General features: G+C 39.1%; 1 protein-coding gene across 1 annotated transcript; it reads right to left on the bottom strand.

The window, feature by feature from the left end:
- Nucleotides 1-12,870: 12,870 nt before the first annotated feature.
- Nucleotides 12,871-22,867, bottom strand: ALDH8A1 (aldehyde dehydrogenase 8 family member A1). The gene is made up of 7 exons (XM_039323606.1): nucleotides 22,407-22,867; nucleotides 19,928-20,075; nucleotides 18,354-18,509; nucleotides 16,855-17,004; nucleotides 16,018-16,274; nucleotides 14,896-15,057; nucleotides 12,871-13,685 (listed from the first exon to the last, which is right to left on the bottom strand). The coding sequence occupies exons 1-7, from the start codon at nucleotides 22,542-22,544 to the stop codon at nucleotides 13,221-13,223; spliced, it is 1,476 nt and encodes a 491-aa protein (XP_039179540.1). The 5' UTR covers nucleotides 22,545-22,867; the 3' UTR covers nucleotides 12,871-13,220.
- Nucleotides 22,868-23,302: the final 435 nt, after the last annotated feature.

Here is a 23,302-nt window from a genome sequence, read left to right as displayed (position 1 = left end):
CAAAAATTCCTGTGATGGAGGTTAAAGAGTTATAACTAGAGTGGTGAAAAAGAAATGCAATTAAAAAAAATATATACTGTGCCAAGTGCACTACTACTGTTTATCATAAAGCAAAAGAGGGACACAAAATTCCACAGCTTGTCTTTGCCCTTTACTGATCAATCATCAGTGAAATTTAAGCCACCCTTCTGAAGTGCTATATTTAGAGCCTCGTAAAGAATTCCTAAAATAGCCAATTTCACACCTGATAATTTTCAAGGAAACAAATGTTCTATTCAGAGGAAGATATAAATAATCCTTCAGTTGTACAATACAATCCCATATCCGGTTGTTAAAAATGGGGGAAGCAAAGATCTGATGTATTTGAGAGCAGCTAATTTTCCCTAGGAAATCATCTTTGCTTGAGTTATTCTTCTTCTGACTTCCAAAGACTCAACAGTTCAAGCCTGAGCTATGGATATTGTCTCCTATTGCAAACAGTATTTTCAAAATATTTTATATGTTCACTCAGCAGTAGACTTTGGAACTGTTTGGTAATGAATAAACCAGGGGCCCTCAATCTTGGCCAGTTTAAGACTTGTAGACTTCAACTCCCAGAATTCCTCAGCCAGAAAAGTTGGAGATCCCTGGAATAAACTGAAGACTCATCCACCCATTGTTTTTTGCCATTTTCTCCATCTCAGAGGAAGGAAAAAAAATCTTCTAATCCTAAATTTTGATGCACATCTTATCCACCCTCAAGGTACATCTGGGGTGGGGTCATTCTGTGCTGCTGACCCTACACAACAGCTGTATTCCACAACAACATCAGGGCATTGATTTGCTGCACAGAATGTGTTGTAGAACAGAGATCTCCAACCCCCAGGCCGTGGCCTGCTACTGAAATGTGGCCTATTCACAACCAGACCGCACAAGTGGCAGGCCAGTGTGCAAGCGTACACATGCAGCTCAACTTGTACACTTCATAAATGATCTAGATGCAGGGACAGAAGGGGAACTCATCAAATTTGAAGACAACACCAAGCTTGAGGAAATTGCCAACATTTTATAAGATAGACTCAAGATTCAGAAGGATCTTTTTTTTATCTTGAAAATTTTTATTTTTTTAAAAACATACAATCATTTATAAAAATACAATAAAATTTTAAAATAGAGAACCCCCCCCCTTACCCTCCCTCCCACCCCCACCCCCCCCTCCCTTCACTTCCCAGAGCAGAATACAGGGTTAAGAAAAAAAAAGAAAAAGAAAATTATAATAATTAAAAAAAAGAAAAAAAAAGAGAAAGAAAAAAAAATATCATAATTAACCTTTAACTCCATAACTTATAAAACAATTCTCTATAATATTTGATATTCATTCATAAAATAAATAAAACTTTTTAATTCCATATTTTTTCTGAATATAATCTATCCACCTTCCCCATACAGTAATATATCTTTCTTGTGTATGATCCTTTAAATAAGCAGAAATTTTTGCCATTTCTGCAAAACTAGATACTTTAAATATCCATTCTTCTAAAGTAGGCAAAGAATCTTTCTTCCAATATAGACCTACTAGTAACCTTGCTGCAGTTAATAAATTCAACATCAAAGTAGTTTCTTTTTCATTTAAGTCAACAAAAATACCAAGTAAAAATAGTTGAGGAGTAAACTTTATCTTCTTTCTAAAAATCTTTTGAATGTTCCACCAAATCATAATCCAAAAAGCCTTTACTTTTTTACAATTCCACCAAATATGAAAGTATGTCGCATCATTATTGCCACATCTCCAACATTTGGGCTGTATGTTGGAATACATACAAGATAATTTTTTAGGATCTAAATGCCAAGATTCAGAAGGATCTTGACAGACTTGAGCATTAGGCCCTATCCAACAAGATGTAGTTCAGTGGTGAGAAAAGTAAGATTTTACATTTAGACAAGAAAAACCAAATTCACAGATACAGAATAAGAGGTACATGTTCAACAGTAATAATTGTGAGAGGAATCTAAGTGTCCTGGTAGATCACCACTTAACTATGAGTCAGCAGTGTGCTGCAGCTGCCAGAAAAGCCAATGACGTTCTAGGATGCATCAACACAGGAATGGCATCAAAATTGTAGGAAGTGATAATACCGCTTTACACTGCACTGGTGAGACCACACTTGGAAATTTGTGTTCAGTTCTAGTCACCACAATTCAAAACAGATGCTGAGGCCATAGAAAGAGTGCAGAAAAGAGCAACAAAGATGCTAATGAGTCTGGAGGCTAAACGCTATGATGAATAGCTAAGGGTACTGGGTATGTTCCAGCCTAATGAGGAGAAGATTCAGGAGAGACATGATAGAGTCTTCCAATACTTGAAGGGCTGACACAGGGAAGAGGGTGTTGATTTCTTCTCCATAGCACCTGGGGGCAGGAGAAAAAGTAATGGATGAAAGCTCATCAGAGGAAGATTCAACTTAGAAATAAGGAAGAATTTACTGACAGTAAGGATGTTTACTCAATGGAACAGCTTGCCTCCTGGAGTTGTGTGTGCTCCATCACTGGAGGTTTTCAAGAAAAGATTGGACAACTATTTGTCAGGATGGTATAAGGACTCCTACCTTGGGCAGGGCTTAGACTAGAAGACCTCAAAGGTCCCTTCCATCCCTATGATTTGATAATTCTATGTTTCTATGTTATTCAAGAACAGCAGTGGTATGTGAGTGTCCATCTGTCAGATGCTTTGTGTTACATGGTCTGCCGGTTGAGACAATGACCACTTTTGGATCAATTGGTCAACTGAGCCATAAAAAGAACACAGAATTCCTCACTCCCAAACCATGCTGCAGAACAGGCACAGAACCTGAGGAGCAGGCAAAAGGAAGTAGTTTCAAATAACTTCTCTGCTGTGGGATACAGATCACCTGGACCAATTGCAGCTGATTAGGATGCCGGCTCCAACCATGCCATCTCAAGCTTAAATATCCATGTGGAATATCTTATGCCAGCATAACACGGAAAGCCATTACTTCCAGATCAAAACATCAGGAACTGTTTAAACAATGGGTTTGATGATGATAGAGGGGCAACATAGAAAGGCCATCTCCTTGGTAAATGGTAAGTCAAGTGTCTTCTCAGCAGGACAAGGCTGTTCTGGGGATAGACTCTGATTTGAGGAGATATCTATCCTCTCTGTAGGGTCATCATGCAACTTTCCTAGAGATGACCATGACACTCTTAGAATCACATTCCAGAGAGAGCATTGTAATCACAGTGTTGACTGGGGAATTCATCTATTTGCCTCAGCAGAGAATATGTGGTTTCTGAAAATTAAAATATCCTTGAGAGAGGAATGCAAGCTTGACTGAAGACATCAAGAATTGATAATCACAAACATGTTGCTGCTTGAAACTCAAGAATTCTCTTCAGAGGGGCTGTTTTAATTGTGGAGCCATTCTATTGGAGTGGATTTGCAGGTCTGGGCCTAAACAAGTGGTTGAACAATAACATATCTACTTTTGATTTTAAAAACTATGTATATACAAGTATTCTTCGACTTACAACCATTCGTTTAGTAACTGTTTGAAGTTACAACAGCGCTGCAAAAAGTGACTTATGACTGTTTTTCAGACTTATAACCATTGTAACATCCCTGTGGTCATGTGATCAAAATTTGAATGCTTGGCCACTGACATGTATTTATGGCAGTTGCAGTATCCCAGGGTTACATCATCCCCTTTTGCAGCCTTCTGACAAGCAAAGTCAATGGGGAAGCCAGATTCACTTAAGAACTAACTTAAGAACTGCAGTAATTCTCTTAACAGATGTGTCAAAAAAAGATCATAAAATGGGGCAAAACTCATTTCACTATTGTCTCACTTAGCAACAGAAATGATGATGATGATGATGATGATGATAATGATGTTGGAAGGGATCTTGGAGGTCATCTAGTCCAACCCCCTGTTCAGGCAGGAAACCCTATACTATTTTAGAAAAATGGCTGTCCAGTCTCTTCTTAAAAACCTCCAGTGTTGGAGCATTCACAGCTTCTGGAGGCAGGTTGTTCCACTGGTTAATTGTTCTAATTGTCAGGAAGTTTCTCCTTAGTTCTAGGCTTCATCTCTCTTTGGTTAATTTCCACCCGTTGCTTCTTGTCCTGCCTTCAGGCGCTTTGGAGAATAGCTTGACTCCCTCTTCTTTGTGGCAGCCCCTGAGATATTGGAACACTGCTTTTGTGTCACCCCATGTCCTTCTTTTCATTAAACTAGACATACCCAATTCCAAATTTTGGGCTCAATTGTAGCCGTAAGTCAAGGACTACCTGTACTTTCTTCAAAAACAAATTCACTTTAAAACAATGGCCTTAACAACATTCTCACGGGACACCCACCTGGCTTCAGCATTAGATGTGAATCATTCCCATAAATGTCCATAATTTGAACTGTATTTCCTTTCTCACTATATCACATGGTTGATTTCACTCTACCCCATCTCGGATCACTTTTTCCTGGCAACCGCAGTTCAGTGGAGCACAATACAAGTTACGAAAAAAGGCTGTCACGAGTCAGAACCATTTTAAAAAAACAAAAATAACCTCACACATCATTTCCACTGGAATGATAGCGTTCATGGACAATTGGAAGGTTCTTTTATTTTAAGAACATTTGCTCAGGCTCATAGAACTTATAAAAAGGGTAACAAAAATAAAGTAGGGAAGGTCTTCATTTGTCCAAACGTTTCAGCAAGACGATGAACCTGAGTGGGACTGATACAAGGGAAAGGGACACATCCTCAGGAAAGGGTGCAGCTCTTCTTATCTGACAGCTGCCCCAAAATCACAATTGATGTTAACCTCGGTGAGACTGTTCTGGGAAAGAGGGGCCAGAGAGGGCACAAGATGAGAAAGCTCCTCCTGACAACATAAACAAAAGGGAACATAATTTACTGTCCCGGCATGATAACGTTACCCTGCAAAACAACTTGCAAGTCAAAAAGACAAGATCAAAAGAATAAAACAATAAGTAAAAATAGCAACTGTGTGCATAAGTGATAGTATAATCTCCAACGTCCCAAAGTTGCTTTTTTTAAAAAGATAACTGGACTTTTTCTTTGAAGACGTTTTGCTTCTCATCCAAAAAGCTTCTTCAGTTCTGACTCCTTGGAAGTTTCTTGGAAGAGAAGCAAAATGTCTTCAAGGAAAAACAAAGGAAGTCCAGTTACCTTTTGAAAAAAAGCAATTTTGGGACAATCATAACCTGGATGTCTGAGAATCTCCATAGACAACAATCTCTAATGGTTTTTTTAAAAAATCACACAAAAGTCACATGATCAGAAATCTCTGCAATCCCAAACCCCTGGCTAGGTGATATCACAACTAGATCAACATTCTCCACACAAGTATCCCCACCTCCATCCCAGTCCTACCTGGATAGCAAGTAACACAGATATCAAATTTCCAATGAAATTAATTTACCAATGTCTCCATATAATACCTGTTTAAACCATTTTTAAAAAGCTACCTCCACCATCTTGATTTGTTTTCCACTCCCTTTCCCCCCCTGAAAAAAGAATATGAATTATACCATGTGACTACCGTATACAGGGGATGAGCAAATGGTATCATGAACATCATGATATCTTCATTCCCTGTCTCCATGACACTTGTGACATCGTTTGGGCTTATACTAGCCACCTATGATTATGCTCGGCAATTTTTAGGCTAACACCCAGTAAAGCCTGGACTAAATGCAAAGGCACTTCTCACATTTTAGCCTGAGGCAAGTTTGCCTCTTAACAAACAGCAAGAGCATTGATACACTACTTGCTGATAAATAAATTTTTTATTTTATTTATTATTTTATTTTATTTTTACCCTCCCATTATTATTGTTTATAATTAACTCGAGGAGGAAAACATACTTAATATTCCTTCCCTCTATTTTGCCCACAACAAGCCTGTGAGGTCAGTGGTGGGATTCAAATATGTGAACAACCAGTTCTCTGTGTGGATGCCGCTTCCCGAAGTTCATTCTAGGCCTGAGCAACAAAAAATTAGCTACCGGTTCTGCCGAAGTGGTGCGAACCGGCTGAATCCCACCACTATGTGAGGTGGATTGGAGTGACAGAGAATGACTGGCCTAAAGTCACCCCAGTCAGTTTTTCATGCGTAAGGCAGAAATAGAATTCATAGTCTCCTTGTTACTAGGCCAGCACCTTAACCACTAAAATAAACTTGATATTGATGAAAATGGTCTTCCAGAGTAATCCCTAATTTCATATTTGGCAGTGCACTCTGTTCTGAGGCACTCTGTAGGGCATGGGTGTCAAACTCGAATGCATCACGTGACGTAGGGTGACGTATCACGAAGTTTTTTGCCTTTGCAGAGCAGGGGTGGGCGTGGCTTGCAAGTGAGGGATCCGGCCCGTGACCCACCTGTTTGACACCCCTGCTCTAGGGGCAAATGGTCTTCAAATTCAGAGGCAAATAAAAAAGCATGAGATCACGGTGTGATAAATTTGAGGCATAGAGGTATCCAATGGAGACAGAGGATGGCGTTCTAAATGGTTAGTAAATTTGGTTCTGATTTGAAGTTTTGGGTGGTGTCCGAATATCAAATCTTGAGCCAAATATAAAATAGCTCTTGAACTCTGAATCTTCAAACTAATTTTATCCCTTCTCTTGTAAACTGCCAGAAAGCTGTCTTCTACAATCCTGACAATCTCAGAAATCAGACCTCACTTTGAGCTGAGTGCAAAAACTACAACTTATAGAATCATGGCATTATAGGGCTAGATGGGACCTTGGAGATCTTCTAGTCCAACCCCCTGTCCAGGGCAAGAGTCCTTATTCCATCCCAGACAAATTGTTGTCCAAGCTTTTCTTAAAAACCTCCAGCAGTGGAGGACCCACAATTTAATGGGAATTTATAGAAAATTCATTGTCAGGTACAAACATGAAGGTTCAATTAAACTGATTTATTGCTAAAAGCCTATGCATAGGAATCTTCTCAGCTAATGGTCAGCACCTGCTTAGAGTTAGATAAGAGTCAATGACACTCAAGGAGGATTGGACCTAGCTTTTGGCAATCTAGGGATTCTAGGCTGATCCCCCTTTTCACCCTGCCCCCAGGTTCTGCCACTCCTTCACCCATTTTCATACAAAATAGAATATAAATTCAGGAATTCCGTACTGTATGTTGTAATAGAATCTTTGCCCAACATAGCCATTCAGTGGAGCTTCCCATTATGATACAAGATGAATGCAAAGGGAGAAAAGCAAAGCACACAAAAGAGATTACATTTTTACAAATACTGAATTTGTAAGCTTTCTTCTATTGTAATACCAGTATAGTGAATCTGTCCTCTCTGTGTGGAGAAATTTGATGAAAATGCAGATTAATTTGGCAATATTGAATATGAAAGTGCAGGTTTTGGTAATATAAAGGCATTTCTCCACTAGTGGCTTACATTAGTATGTCTCCTTGCCATCATTATGACAATATAAGCTTGTTGTTATATAGAAGATGATATACATCTCTGGTGGGGATCCTGCCTTATTGCTTCCTCAGTTATGTCTAAAAGCAATAAAGATGTTTTGTGTTGATAGCAAAGCGTACCCTAATATACCAAGGGCAGAGATGAAAATAAATCACTTGTTGCACATGGTTTGGCTCAATGATGGTGAAGAAGAGCTAAAGATATTATCAGTATAGTTTTAGTTAACAAGAGAAAATCTCCACTTCCCATAAGAAGCTTTCATAGATGATAAGACAAAGTCTTGCTGAGTTGAACTCAATGTCTGGTACCTTCATGAACACATAGTTTTCTTGACCATTGTCTGAAAATGGTTTGCTATTTCCTTCTTCAGAGTTTTTTTTTTTTTTTTTTTACTTCAACATCCAAGTACAATCCAGGGCCAATTCTACTTGCAAAGCCATTCAGATACAGTTACCTGCTGAAGTTAACAAACAATGCTTTATACATGGAAAAATGTCCACACAGCAGGAAAGAAAATGTGGACATAAGAAAAAAAAACTCCCTTTCCCGTCCCCAGACACAGAAACACAACCTCCCATCAGCTGTAAGATCTAGTGACACCCAGACAATTTAATGTTTCATTGTATTTCTATATATTACATTTTATTTCCATACTTTAGTTCAAAAACATTTTGTCAACAATGTGACAAACTGAACTGAAGCCATTTTTCATTTTGTCTTGGTTGCCACATTTCAGCTTAGAGATTTTAGATGAAGGAGGGGAAGGGGGAGTGTTAAGTTTCTCAGTTAGCCATACTTCTGTGTGAGAATCAAGGTCAGTGCTGATAAGAGTCTTGGCAGGCTAAAAAGCTGGGAGGAGAACCCGTGTTTTGAAATAATTGGTGAATGTGATTTATGACAGCAATTTGGGGTGGGAATTGCAACTTGTTACTTTGTAGCCTGAGGGAGGGGATTTTAGTCTTGGGTTCACCTTTGTATGTGCCAATGTCATTTCCTAAATAAAATGTTCTTTAAGGAAGAAATCCTTGCCTTGAAGTTCTTTTAAATGGTTTCATCTATCGGAACCATGACACATTTGAGATGTTGACTAAAACCTCCCTGCAGAGAAATGTTAAACTTTTCTCTATAGGGAGCATATGCCTGTGATCAGAAGCAGCTACAGAGAAGGCCCAATTGAATCAGTGTTACTATAAAGAGAAACAATTCTACTGATTAGATGGGCTAAAAGGTGCCTTATGTTTTCAGCTTTGAAGAATAGGTTTAGCTGTGTCAAAGTATTTAAGGTGCGTGAGAGAAAATAGGAAACTGGAATGAAGCCATTAAGTTTCAACCGCACAAGTGCAATTACATAATATTTAACACCCAATACAGTTTCAGTGATACCCTAAATTACTTGCCAACTTAGGGTAGATGATTTCCATTTTCTTTCTCCTCTCCCAAGGAAAGTAAAACTAAGGCAGAAGTGGGGGTTAGACAGGCGTGGGATTAAGCCGGTTTGCACCACTTCAGCAGAACTGGTAGCTAATTTTTTGTTGCCCAGGCCTAGAATGGACTTCCGGAAGCGGCATCCACACAGAGAATCAGTTGTTCACATATTTGAATCCCACCACTGGTGTTAGAGGTATATAACACAAAAGTCATCACTACTGAACAGATGGGAATGAGCAGAGGCATTTCTCAAGATTGAGCACGCTCTTTCTGTCAAAAGCATATATCTTGTGATTGACTTGCATTGTTAAATTAAACTCCTGGAAAGGAGGCTGTTTAGATAAGCTAGCTCTTCCTATTTGCCCTAGCAAGCTGTGAGAGAACGAACTTCCATCTTTAATCCCAATCAGATCTTTTTTTTCTTCCATTTGTGGTAGCAGGCACCTAGTACCTATTAGATACTAAATCCTCATAACTATTTAACCTTCCTTTGCTGATGCCTAAACTGAACAACTCTGGGAGTAGAGGAGGTAAGAGAAGCTGCGAGGCTACAAAACTTGTCCAGCCATTTTGTGAGTTGCATTCTGGAGACCATAGTGGAGGAAGAGCTCCTGATGCTGTATTTAATGGAGACAGTTTAAATACTGTAAACATGATGCTGTTTGGTTTGATCCTGGCATTTCTTTTATTCTCCTCCTGCTTCGGCATCCAGCCTGCACATTCCATATTAGCTGGCAATACAAAATCTCAGAAAACAGCATATGAATTCAGAAAGCATCCAGCCACTCCAGAGATAATCAGAACTTTGCTTTCTGGTTATTCCTGTATAAACCTGTCCCTTGTATTCAGTCAGCTTGAAGCTGGATAAGGGCAGATGAAGAAGTCAATGGTAGGGAGGCCTCAAGTCCCCTTCCACTGGAGATCTGTGAGGGAGCCAGTGAAGTGTTGTAGTTAGTGTGTTGAACTGCAATACTGGGAAATCCAGGTTCAAATCTTTCCTCAGCCATGAAGCTCCCAGAATGACTTTGGGCCAGTCACTATCTCTTCATTTACTACAGCATTTAGGATGGGGGAAGAAAACCATGGTTATATAGAACCTAGATGGCTCTCTATCAGGAAAATTGAAGCAAAAAAGGAGTCATATTTTGCAAAATTCTCCACAGTAACTGGACGGCAGGAAATAGAAATAGGTGCCATCTAGTGGTCTATATTTCTTTTGCACCCCAGGTGCTCTTATGAATATTTTTATTAATAATATTAATAATTAATATTAAACTATTGATAAATTTAATAGTATTACATTTATTAAATTTGTTTCCCTCCCCAACTTGCCACAAGGCAACTTAATTATCTCTAGATGTGGTACATGATCTTTGGAAGTCCATCCAACTCAATGATGCAATGAAAAGAGAAACTTCTGTCCCCAGAGAGCTTAATACTATCCAGACTGGATAATACTTGTCTGTAGTACAGATAACATACCCATTTTGCTTTCTATACATTTAATTTTTTTTTTAAAAAGTTATGTTCAAATAATATACTATTTGCATCCAGTTTTCTCAGTGTATGAATTGTGTGTAATCGTTTTAAAATATGCAATTGGAGATGTCACTTCTAGTTCATATCTTATCTCAGGAAGTGTATATTAGATCAGTTCATATTAAAATGCAGTCCAAGTATTTCCTCCTTTAGTCTATAGGAATGCTGTAGGAAATTCAATTCTCCTTTTAATTTCTCCTCACATGCATACCAATAATTTACTGGATGCAGTTGCTCATCTCCACCAGTTTCCCACATATTTCATTAAAGATTCTCTAATTTAAATCAATGTCACTTCTGAAAACAATGAATTTGAGCCAAAACTTGACTATTAAAAATGCTGACGTTATTCTGATATACCAATTTTAAATCTTTGGGTGATTGTGTACATGTCTAGATTCAGGACACAGGGAATCAACTGGCAATAACTAAATAATCAGATTGGCATTCATTTCCATCTGTAGGGCTTAACAGATGAATTGACTCATCAGCTTGACATAAAATGATTAAACCAAATCCTCATGATGGTTATGCAATTTTGTAGGATAAGACAGCTGTTGAAAAAGCTGTTAAAAATTCAAGATTTTTGCAGTTATTAAACTGCATCCCACAAGTGGGTCTGTTGTAACAAATCTCTTTACCTTCCCACTACTTAGTTCTAAGACAGTGGTGGTGAACCTATGGCACACGTGCCAGAGGCAGCACTTGGAGTCCTCTCTGTGGCACGCACACATTTGCCCCAGCACCACCTCCCCTCTGCAGCCCCCTCCTCACCAGCAGCCCCTCTTGAAGAGATTCACCCCCGGGCGCAGCCCGCACGGAGCAGCACAGCCAAGGACATAGCCGGGCAGCAGGGACAAGACTCCACCCTTGCGCCCTATAGTGTACAGATGATGCTGTGGGTGTGGGTGGAGGGTGTGACTGCCATGGCGCTGCAGGGCTGCCTGGGTGATCTCCAGTGGGCCATGGAGGCGGTATGTGGGTGGGTGGGGCAGGGGGCGGGCGGGGGCGGAACAGGCAGGACGGGAGGTGGAGCAGGGACAGGGGGAGGTTTTGGGCATTCAGTCTCTAAAAGGTTCGCCATCACTATTCTAAGGTTTCCCTAATCCTAAAGCAAGTTTACGTTTATCTTCTCAAAACAGACAGTTACTATGTGTGCCTGTGCACATGGCATTAATGCACTTTGCTGCTCTCTAATGGACATAATGGACACTGTATTCACTGTGGGTCTTTTATATTTCAACATGCTTCCATTCCCTTTTTCCTCCCCTCCCTCTTATCCTCCTTTGTCCCTGAAAATGGCCTTTCCTTACTGCTTAGAAGAGAGATCTCAAGGCTGTACAAGATAGCCCTGTGAAAATGTCAATCTCGTGGGTGGCTGCGGTAGAAAATGTTATACAGCTTGCCCTCGTCTTAACAACAGTTTGTTTGGTGACTGTTCAAAGTTACTACGGCACTGAAAAAAGTGACTTATGACAGTTTTGCACACTCACAACCATTGCAGCATGCCCATAGTCACGTGATCAAAATTCGGACACCTGGCAACGGGTTCATATTTATGATGGTTGCAGTGTCCCGAGGTCATGTGATCACCTTTTGCGACCTTCTGATGAGCAAAGTCAATGGGGAAGCCAGGTTCACTTAACACCTGTGTTACTAACTTAACAAATGGAGTGATTCACTTAACAACTATGGCAAGAAAGGTGTCAACGCTGCAAATATTGTATATTCTTGCTTTTGACAATATGTAGAATTGTCTGGTAATTATGGGGTTAATACAGAGAAGAAGAGGGGTTGGGGGTAAAGTCCGGGAAAGAAAGAGGAAGAAAACATTTGACTTTCACACTAATTGGGTAATGTGAGATATGACAGCTAATTTAGGGAGGGAACATGCTGAGAGGAAGAGAACTTAGATCCTAGCATCCCTCTGTTGTGCCTGTGCCGACATTTTGTAACAATAAAAGACTTTTAGGAAAATCAATGCCTGGAAGTTCTTTGGAATGTTTCATTAGCCGGAACCACAACAAAAGGTTGTAAAATGGGGCAAAACTCACTTAACCACTGTTTTGTTTAGCAACAGAAATTTTGGGCTTAAGGAATCAATTATATACAGCACTTTATATAATTTTTAATGCACAATACTTTACAAGATCATGTTCAGTCTAATCACTGTCTCAAAAATGACCTTAGACCTATAGAAGTTTCTAGAAAGGTCTACTAAAATTATCCAAGTTAAATGAGGTAGGACAGATAGTGGGGAAAGCTGCATACTACAGTTTGAATTACTCAATGAAGATGAATTTTCAATTTAAGACTGCTAAAAGGAAGCCCTTCATACTTAGCAAATAGCTAGTCTATGGAATTCTCTACCACAAGATGTAATGGCAACTGCCAACTTGGAAAAGTTTTAAAAAATTAGACAAATTCATGGTGAACAATCCTGTTTATGGCACCATATTTTAGCTTTATTTTCAAAGACAGCATGGTTCCCAAAGCAGTTGTTGAAGAATACAAGTGAGAAGGGGGATGTCTTGCTTGAGGTCCCATCAGCATCTAAAACAGCACACTAAACCAGATAAAACTCATCAGCTCTTTTAAAATTAAAACAAAGCTAATGAAAGACTCTGCCATATATTTTCCAGCTGTAAGCTCTCTTATAAATTATTTTCACATGCCCCTTTCTCCAGTATATTTAGCAAACATAAAAGTATAAACCATGGCCATCGTTTTTCTCAATATATCAAGAGAGACAAAGCAACACACACAGAGAATTATGGCACAAATTATTTCCTATCAGTTCACATCAGTATATTTTATGGTAACTGTTTTCACCTCAGTAAAAAATTCATAGGAATCTTTAGCTCCCTCTCTACCTATCCCTGAGGCTTTCATTCCCCCAAAGGGCAAATTCAGATCTCTGATAAGCCAACAGTTGATCCACACCAATCCAGACTGCAGTCTTTTAGCAACTCGATGTATCCGGCCCACATTGTTTGACCAGACTGTGGCTGCCAGGCCATATTTGACTCCATTGGCTCTCCTAATCACTTCCTCTTCTGTGTCAAACACCATTACACAAGCTACAGGACCAAAAATCTCATCCTGAATGCAGCAAGAATTATCATCAATTTCTGTGATAACTGTGGGAGGCAAGAAATAGCCTTTCTGGTTTCTTGGAGAAAGATCCAGTGAGTCTATTCCTTCTCCACAGAGGATCTTGGCCCCTTCTGCCCGAGCCTGCTGGATATACTTCTTCACCTAATGGGAGCAGCAACAAAAGAGGAAGCATATTTAGAGAATTCAGTAATTTCTAATAACAATAAGGAAATAAAAGACCAATGCATATGAACACACACTCTCACACCCACATATACTACTATATAACACCTATACCTAGACCAGTGGTTCTCAACCTTTTTAATGCCGCGACCCCCCAACTGGTCGTAAGTCGAGGATTACTCAACCGGTCGTAAGTCGAGGACTACTCAACTGGTGCAGCACAGTTTGCAGAATGGGACTTTTGGCGGGCTCAACAGGGCAGAGACAGCCTGGACAATTCCTATTGGCTTTTGAAAGCCAATAGAATTAGACTCTATTCAAGAGAGTCTATTCTATTGGCTTTCAAAAGCCAATAGAATAAAAGGGAGTAGCACAGCTAAGGAAAAGGGGGGGGGAAATGGCGGGCTGCGTTGTTTGGCGACCCCCGTGAAATGGTCATTCAACCCCAAATGGGGTCCCGACTCACAGGTTGAGAACCACTGACCTAGACATATTGCATACAAGCTCCTGTGTTTCACACGCTATTTTTTTTTTAAAAAAAAATAGCTTCTTAAAAGTTGATTTGCTTTAATTCATTTATTTAAACATACATTCCATCTTATAGCAGGAAAATACCAATGCAATTTTATCATTGGAACATTGTGTGATTATTTCATGCAGCATTATTAATTAAACCTTCAATACGGTATTACATTAAGAAAGGTATAAAAATCTTAGACACTTCAACATCTGAAGCTATGGAAAAAGAATCTGAAATGTATTCTTCAATTCTGCTGACAATATATTTGAGAAGCAAGTTGGAAAGAGGAAATATCAGATTCTCTCCATCTGGATGCACCCATCAGTGGATCTGACTTCACTAAGGAGATGTTTCAGCTAGTCACATTGCTACTTACAAGTGTGCACAATAACAAAAAAAAAACAGGCAAACCTGACAACTGGCAAAATTACATAATGGTAAACAATTTTGATAGGGAAGCTTTAGCAAATACCCTGAGCCTGAAACATCTTAAAACAAGTGTTTCAACATGTTTAAAACAAGACCTATTCTTTGTCTAAAAAACCACTCTGAATTTACCAAGATACAATAAAATCTCTATCACAATATATTGCAATACTTTCTCTGAGGAGGATGAAGTGTATCTGCAGCTAACTTAGCAAATTTAAAGCTATTTCCAATGTTGTTTACCTTTGCTAAATGATCTTTACTTATCAATGCTCCCATATCAGATGTGGGATCTGAAGGATTTCCAACTTTCCATTTTCTAACAGCTTCGACAAACCTTCTCAAGAATTCTTTAGAAATGCTTTTCTGAACAAAGATTCTGCTGGTACATAAGCATATTTCACCCTGACAAGATTGAACAATGCACAGAAAAGGGAGAAAGTCAATAAGGAGTCATTATTTCAGTGAAGCAGTTTTTAGGTTCTTTAAAGGTGTATCAGTGTCAGAGTGAAACTCTGTTTAGTTTACAGAAGGAAGAATTTGCTTTCGAGATTTTAGTAAGAGCAGTAAATTGACAAGTTTTAAGATTTACAAGTATGCCATAAATACCAGCAAGCTGTTGTATAGTTTGTTGCTAGCATTCCTATCCATTTTTACCAAATGACAAGTAAAATTTGGGGGGAAAGAAATTGTTGGAGCATGACGTTTCACTCCTTCTATGACTACTGCTTTCATTTCCAACAGGCAAAAGGGAAGATCATATTTTATTTTGGTATTTCCAAGGAAGAGTGGGCAGGCTATAGAAAGACTAACTACCTCTCCTCCTGGTACCCAGTCCAGGATGTGAGCAGCCCCAAGACACAGCACCAAAAGACATGGGCAACCCATTGTAGGAAAGTAAGTCAGTGGAGAATTCTCTTATACTGGATCTTATATGCTGGATCTTTTGGGGTGTTCTGTGTAGAACAGTAGCAAGAGAACTCTTTAGAGTGGCAAACTGTGAGGATATGAACCAGAAAGAGTTATTCCAAAATGAATTGTGATAGAAAAAGGGTGCTTACTTATCCATCATTATCAAGGAATATCAAAACACTCACTTGCCATAGGCTAAATAAATAAGCATTAACTGAGAGAGGATGCCCTGTTAAGTCAGATTTTTTTAAATTCCCTTTTTCAAAATGTTATCATTATTTATTGCAATTTATTAGCTGCCCAATTCCAGTAAGTAAAAAAATGAATTATCTGATTCAGAATAATATACTCAGTCTTTATATTAGAGTCTGTTACGAGGACCCACAGTTTCTCAAACTTCAGAAACAAAGCTCGCATTAGCAGAGGGATGAGCAAGCAACTATCAGTTTATACCTGGTTAGCAAAACTGGATTTTACAGTGGCAGGAATACAATGATCCAAGTTGGCATCCTCAAAAATGATAGCCGGATTTTTGCCTCCTAGCTCCAAGGAAAGCTTCTTACAGTACAAAGCAGACCTCTGGATGATTTGCTGGCCAGTGAGTGTGCTCCCAGTGAAGGAAATCAGAGATACCGCCGGATGGGAAACAAGCGCATCTCCAGCTTTGGGCCCACTTCCGAACACAACATTTATCACACCCGGAGGAAAACCTCGTAGGCAGCAGAGGAGGAAAATCACATAAACAGATGAAACTCCATGCTAATGTAGTATATTCCATTTAATTGGCAGCTCAGAAACATATACTTTTAATACAGTGGTTCTCAACCTTTCTAATGTCGTGACCCCATAATACAGTTCCCCATGTTGTGGTGACCCCCAACCACTTATACATCACCAGATGCCAGGGGTGTGGCCAAAGAAAAGGGGGGGAAAATGGCGGGCAGCCTTGTTTGGCGACCCCCGTGAAATGGTCGTTCGACCCCAAATGGGGTCCCAACCCACAGGTTGAGAACCACTGTTTTAATACAATACCATGATCCTAACTATTTTTAGAGTACGCAAGGGTTATATATGATGGATATTCCTTGCTTGTTATACGATATCTTTTCAATCTGTTGTCATATTTCATTACAATTGTGTTCGAAAACATGGTACCAATGGAATATTACCGTACATTGATCGCGTATTTCATACATAAGCCTTTGACTCATAGTGTTACCCACTTGTATCCTGAATCACCAATATGTATTCTGGTTTAATTATTTTACTGGAGCTACTTTTCAGGCATACCTGCTTTATTCAGCAGTTTACACATCATCCAGGCTGTGACAGATGTCATTTCACTTGGTTTGGCAATTACAGTATTTCCACACATGACAGCAGGGGCAATTTTCCAGGTCAGTAAGTAAAGTGGCAAATTCCAAGGACTAATTAAACCAGCTTTCAAAAAAGATAGGGAAAAGGAACAAATATGCTTAAACAAGAAATTTGATACTTAGGAAATCTGTGATCCTCTTTTGATACCCAGTTAGATAACAGAGCAGGACAGCTCTATATAGGTTTCAGTAATCTTTTGCTTTAGCACCCATTCTAAATACTAAACAATCTGCAAAGGAGATAAGTAAATGGAAATGTTGAATAATAACTACTGTTCAGGTTCTATAATGAGGTATTGGATCATTAGGCAGAGCAAGGCAGGCCATGCCCCGATACCAGGTTTGGCTCATTATTAAAAGTATAGTTCTTTGCCCATTAATTATGTTCTAATTGAGCAACCTCATTATAATGGACTTACCCATGTTAGAGAAAAACACGGAAAATTTCAAGCTGTGCTTTATACTAGAGCAACAGCCCACTATACTAGTGCACAGCCCTACTCGCTCGAGCAGCAGGCATTCGCACCCACCACTCACACCAATGAATCTGTGCGCACATATGCCTGCCCCTCCTAACCCTCACACAAAAACCTTCCCCTCCCTTCCCCCTCATACCAGGCCGCCAACCAGGAAAGATTGGGGAACGCTGTACTAAAGAGCTACCAGGTTTGAGATATAAAAGTCTATGATCATTAAACTGCAGGGAAAAAAAGACACTGAAAAATGAATGGCGACATCTAGTGGTCATCTGGATGCTTGCAGCCCTGAACTGTTTAAACTACAGGTAGTTCTAGGGTTGTCACCATTAGGTCAGTGACCATTCAAAGTTACAGTATTGGACAAAGGGATTTACAACAGATACTTGGTGTTCTGGTTGTTGTAGCATCCCTACAGTCACATGATCATGATCTGGGTGCTTTGGCACCCGGCTCATGATTACAGTATTTCAAAGAGATGCAGTCATGTGATTGTAATTTCCCATATTCCCTGCTGGCTTCCCACAAGCAAAGTCACTGGGGAAGCCAGCAGAAAGTTGGAATTGCGATCACATGATGTCCTCACTACAGACTACATAAGTCTTTAAATGGCATGCCAAGGGCTATATTCCTAAAACTAGTGAATAAAGCTAGAACAAAAGCTAATTTCCTATGATTATGCAGAAGTCATATATTTAATATTTCCCCCTTTTATTACATTAAAAATCATAATTTGATAACAACTCTGGGGAACGATACCCGTATTTTGTTGGCCAAATGCAACTAAGTATCCCTGCTTTATAGTTCAAAACGAGAATTTTTTTTTTCATTCCAACAACTGTGTATAAAATAAAGCAATATGCTAAAGCTAAATTTACTAAAAAGATTATTTTTCTTTTTTTGAAAAACCATCTGCAGATCTTTGACAAAGACTTACCAATTCCCACTGGTGATCTTTCAGTATAATGCATGCAGCTCATGTGATCCATCTGTGTACATTCTGTTGTCTCATGAAGGATAGATGATGAAAAAAAGCGAAAATTATATACTGCTCGGGGTATGTCCACTGTTCTGGCAAAAGTAATGTTTTTTCCTGGAACAGAAGGATATTTACCAAATAGTTTTATACTTGAAGATATTGCTCCAATGCTTTTGAAATGTACAAATTGTTCCAATAGGTTTCATGTTCTAAATAGTTTTTGCAAGAACAGTTTTTATGCAAATGAAACTTGTCCAGTTATTAAGCAGTGGAGGGGAGAAGACAATCTAAATATTCAAAATAAAACTTCAAAAACACAAGAAAGCAAGAAGAAATTAAAGGATTATGGGCAAATCCATATAAATCTCTCTGGCCACATTTGACCATGAGAGTAGATCTTTACATCAATACAGACAAGGAGATCCATCTCTAAAATAACTTTTGTCCATGCAGAAATTTAATTATGAAGAATCTATGTTGGGCTAAGTTAATTGGTACAATTATTCCCAGCATGTTGTATCTGTCTGAGGTTGCATTAAATATAAGGAGCTCAACAAAACGAAGCAATAATTGTAATCCAACACTTGAATACATAGCTAAAGACACAATGATTCAAATCCAGATAAATCAATAAATAAGAAGGAAAGTGGTTTTGTTTATTCTTTAAATGTGAATGTGAGAAAGCCAAATTCCAATTTGTCCATTCAGACAAGGAATAGGCAAGTTATATTGTTCATCTAGAGCAGGGTGTCAAACTGCTGGCCCACGGGCCAGTTTCATCATACGGAAGCCATGCCCAACCCATTGCTGGCAATGGAAAAAAGTCGTGATACGTCGTGACATGTGATGTGGTGAGTTTGACACCCCTGATCAAGAGTCAGTGAAAACTAGATGGAATTCAACAAATCTAGATGGTCACATATTTTAAAGGATGGGCAATATGTAGCTACCTAGATTTGTTGTACTGCATCTAGTTTTCATTAACCCTAGATGAACAATACAACTTGCCTATTCCTTGTTTGAATGGACAAACTGGAATTTGGCTTTTTCTCACATTCACATTTTTAAAAATAAAAACAAAACCACTTTCCCTCTTATTTACAAAGTCAGTTGAGAATTTTAGTTATATTCTTGCAGAAAGAACAATTGACAAAATGGCTGTAACTATAGACAGCACTAGAGATTGGATATACGCAGGGCTTTTTTTGTCATAGAACGCCCAGAACGGAGTTCCGGCACCTTTTTTTAATGGAACCTTGTACGGTAGGCAAGGCGGGTTGTATGATGTGTGTGAGTTCCGGCACCTTTTTTTTTTTTTTACAAAAAAAAGCACTGGATATATGTCACTAGCAAGAAATGTATCCTTAATTTCTTAAAGCATTGCCTTTGTCTTGAAACTGAATATGGAATTAATGTGGGGTGTGCCTCAGTATAATGGACTCTTGGTCCTATAGGCATTGGTGCTGAGAGTTGCTATTATTTTCTTAACCCATTATCATTAGGGGCAGAAATCAACAGGTTTTCTCCTTTACCTTGATCTTTTGACTCTGCTTGCGCAAATGACTCCAGATTTTCTTCAATAAGATCTGCTAGCTTGCTCATTATTTTTGACCTTTCCTGTGGACTTTTGGCAGACCAACCTGGGAAAGCATTTTGGGCCGCTTTGACAGCAGCTTCCACCTTAAAAACAGATAAACACCTGTTTGCATCAGCAAAAGCCTGTATGATACTAGATATTAACAGAAACTAAAAGGAAGCAGAAAATACAGCTTTCTTGGAGGCCAAAGTTCAGATCCATAGCAGACCTAGGGAAGGCTGCTATGTCCTGGGTTAGGTAAAAATCAATAATCCTTAGTTATAAGCTGAAAGGATGTTTGTCATCCTAACAATTGCAATACAGAATAATGTCTATCTCCTGGGCAAGCTTGATCTAGTCCAGTGATGGCAAACCATTGAGCTTGCCATGTCAAAAATTTGGAAAATACTGAACTGAACCCTGATGGCATGTCACGCTCCTCTCCAAACAACAGAAACAATTCTGTCTCCCCCTCATCTAGGCCATACTGAACAACAGAGCTCAGTGACAACACAACAGTTGAGCCTGAAGTAAAGGCCTGAGCTTTGACTATAGCGCTAGTGCTACAGCTGCCACTCAAAAAAGCTGTGTCGTTCCATTCCCCAAGGCGTGATTGCTTCCCACAGTTCAGTGCTGCCATGCATTGCTAACTTTCAGGTGGTGCTCTCTTTTTGTTGACAGGTTCCCTGCCATCTACCTAAAGTTGCTCCAGGTCACACAAGGCCTTTATTCTTGAAGCAGCCTCTGAAGCCTCCAAAAATCATACGAAAGCATGCCCTATTCTCACATGATTTTTGGAGAATCCAAAGGCCAAGACCCTCTCGCACAACTTCCAGAGGATCAGCAGACCATGAGAGACACACCCCATTCCATGTGGCCTCCACAATCTCCAAAAATGAGAGTGGGGTATGCTTTCCAAGAATAGTTGGAGGGTGTTGGTTAACACTCGTGTGTCACCCAAAATGTGGTGATGTGTCACCTTTGACATAGGTCAGAGGTTCGTCATCACTGATCTAGACATATGACTATTATAGGTAGAAACTGAACAGCTCTATTCAAGTTATGCCAAATGTATTTGAATTAGAAGAGTAAGGCATCCCAATTGATATATAGACACATGTATTTGTATGTGTTTTTATTATCCCTTCAAGCAGTGGTGGGATTCACACCAGTTCGTACCAGTTTGGCAGAACCAGTAGCTAATTTTTTGTTGCCCAGGCCAAGAATGGACCTCTGGAAGCAGCATCCACAGAGAACCAGTTGTTCACATATTTGAATCCCACCGCTGCCTTCAAGGATCATTTTAGTTCTCTTGGTAATTTTTACTTGCTTACTTTCCAATTTAACATTCAGAATTACAGCCACTAGGCAGCACTGTTGAGCTGTTACTCCTGCAGAATTCTGCAGAATTGTCAGTCTTTCATTTTAAGCGGTGCCATAGTATTTACAGACTTGTATTTTCAAACTAACTAGTAACCAAAATTTTCTCTGCAGTGTATAGTAGCATTCAATGTGCTATGCCTGCTTGCATTCATGCCTAGCACATGCCCTTCCCCGAAGCTGATCTAAAATTTGCTATCAAAGGCTATCTAAGACAAGAAAAATATACATAATACCATTAATTTAATTATAATAAATCAATTTAATTCATTATTTAACTGAATTCAAAATTAATTCAAATTTTATGCTTGAACTGGTTGTCCTGATCCTGCCTTTGATATGTGATTCAAAGTTTAAATACAGTGCTGAGGGTGAAACATACTGGATACTACAAGAAGCCTAAAATCAAACTTCCTGCTTTCTTGTCCTGTTGACCACTATATCAAGATTATTCTCTAAACATTTTTTTTCTGTTATCTAATATACAATCCATTTTGTTTACATACAAAAATAAGTTATAAGAGAGCAAAGCTCCACAATGTAAGTTTAGAAAAAAACTGCTAGTTATACTTCAACCACTAGTTACGTATCCTTAAGCAAACATTCGATTGACTGGAACTGAATGCTAAAGGTCAAAGTTAAAGTTGTAGAAGTGTAGAATAGTAGTATTATATTTCCAACCTCAGTCATTAGATCATACAATTATTATTTTGATTGGGCCTTTTAAAAGAATTAAGCAGCCAATAAGAAAAGCTGTGAATTTTTTTTTTTCTTTTTATTTTGCCTGGAAGTTTGACACAATTCCCATTCTGGCACATACAAGACATTCAAAGGAAATAGTGTTGCTTCTGATCTGGGTCTATGGCTGCGGACACACTGTGTTATTATACTGAAATACAGGCAAAAATGTAATTCAATATTATATTAAAACTAGCCAATATTTCAGGACTATTATGTTCACAATTATTACAAACAATTCATATATATATATATATATATAGTACAGCTCCACAAAAGCGTGAAAAGTTTGAATATAAATTTCTGTAGGAACTCACCTCTTCCTTGCCGCTATCTGGTACTTTGCAATATACTTCGCCAATAGATGGGTCATACGAATCTAGATATGAGGAACATGGTACAAACTGGCCACCAATATAGTTCTCCAAAATCAAGTGAGCCTGAGAGGTGGACATTGCAACTCAGTTTGCACTGTCCAAGCACTGTTAACTAAGTTTGTGATTTACAGAGCATACTTCTTTATTTGCCAGCTTCAACTCCTCCTCTTTTGGCAATAATTCCTTGGCTGGATCAAAAAATGACATGCATCCGCAGCCTAAGCCAAATGAACTATAATTATACACATCCCGTAAACAATTTCATCAATAAAGTTTATATGCTTTATAAAAATGGCATAATAATAATAATAATAATAACAATAATAATAAAGTTGGAAGGGACCTTGGAGGTCATCTAGTCCAACCCCCTGCTCAGGCAGGAAACCCTATACCATTTCAGACAAATGGCTTTCCAGTCTCTTCTTAAAAACTTCATGTGTTGGAGCATTCACTGCTTCTGGAGGCAGGTTGTTCCACTGGTTAAATTGTTCTGTCAGGAAGTTTCTCCTTAGTTCTAGGTTGCTTCTCTCCTTGATTTCCTCCGTTGCTTGTCTTGCCTTCAGGCGCTTTTGAAAATAGCTTGACTCCCCCTTTTTAGTGGCAGCCCAAGATATTGAAACACTTCTATCATGTCCCCCCTCATCCTTCTCTTCATTAAACTAGACATACCCAATTCCAGCAACCGTTCCTTATATGGAGAGTCCCCTAGTCATCTTTGTTGCTTTTCTCTGTACTCTTTCCAGAGCAGTGGTGGCAAACCTATGGCACGGGTGCCAGAGGTGGCACTCAGAGCCCTCTCTGTGGGCATGCGCGCCATCGCCCCAGTCCTAGGCCTT

Source organism: Crotalus tigris, unplaced genomic scaffold (assembly GCF_016545835.1).
Source record: "Crotalus tigris isolate CLP2741 ecotype Arizona unplaced genomic scaffold, ASM1654583v1 scf7180000017611.44802233496:7321179, whole genome shotgun sequence".
Lineage (NCBI taxonomy): Eukaryota > Metazoa > Chordata > Lepidosauria > Squamata > Viperidae > Crotalus > Crotalus tigris.
This window is presented reverse-complemented; position numbering and strand designations above follow the sequence as displayed.

What these genes read in the sequence shown, in the direction of transcription:
- ALDH8A1 (XM_039323606.1), bottom strand. Translation starts at nt 22,544, where the DNA reads ATGTCCACCTCTCAGGCTCACTTGATTTTGGAGAACTATATTGGTGGC. An exon ending in CAGATAGCGGCAAGGAAGAG is followed by an intron (nt 20,076 to 22,406) that starts GTGAGTTCCTAC and finishes TCTGTTTTTAAG; the next exon opens with GTGGAAGCTGCTGTCAAAGC. An exon ending in AAGATCACCAGTGGGAATTG is followed by an intron (nt 17,005 to 18,353) that starts GTAAGTCTTTGT and finishes CTTTTTTGAAAG; the next exon opens with CTGGTTTAATTAGTCCTTGG.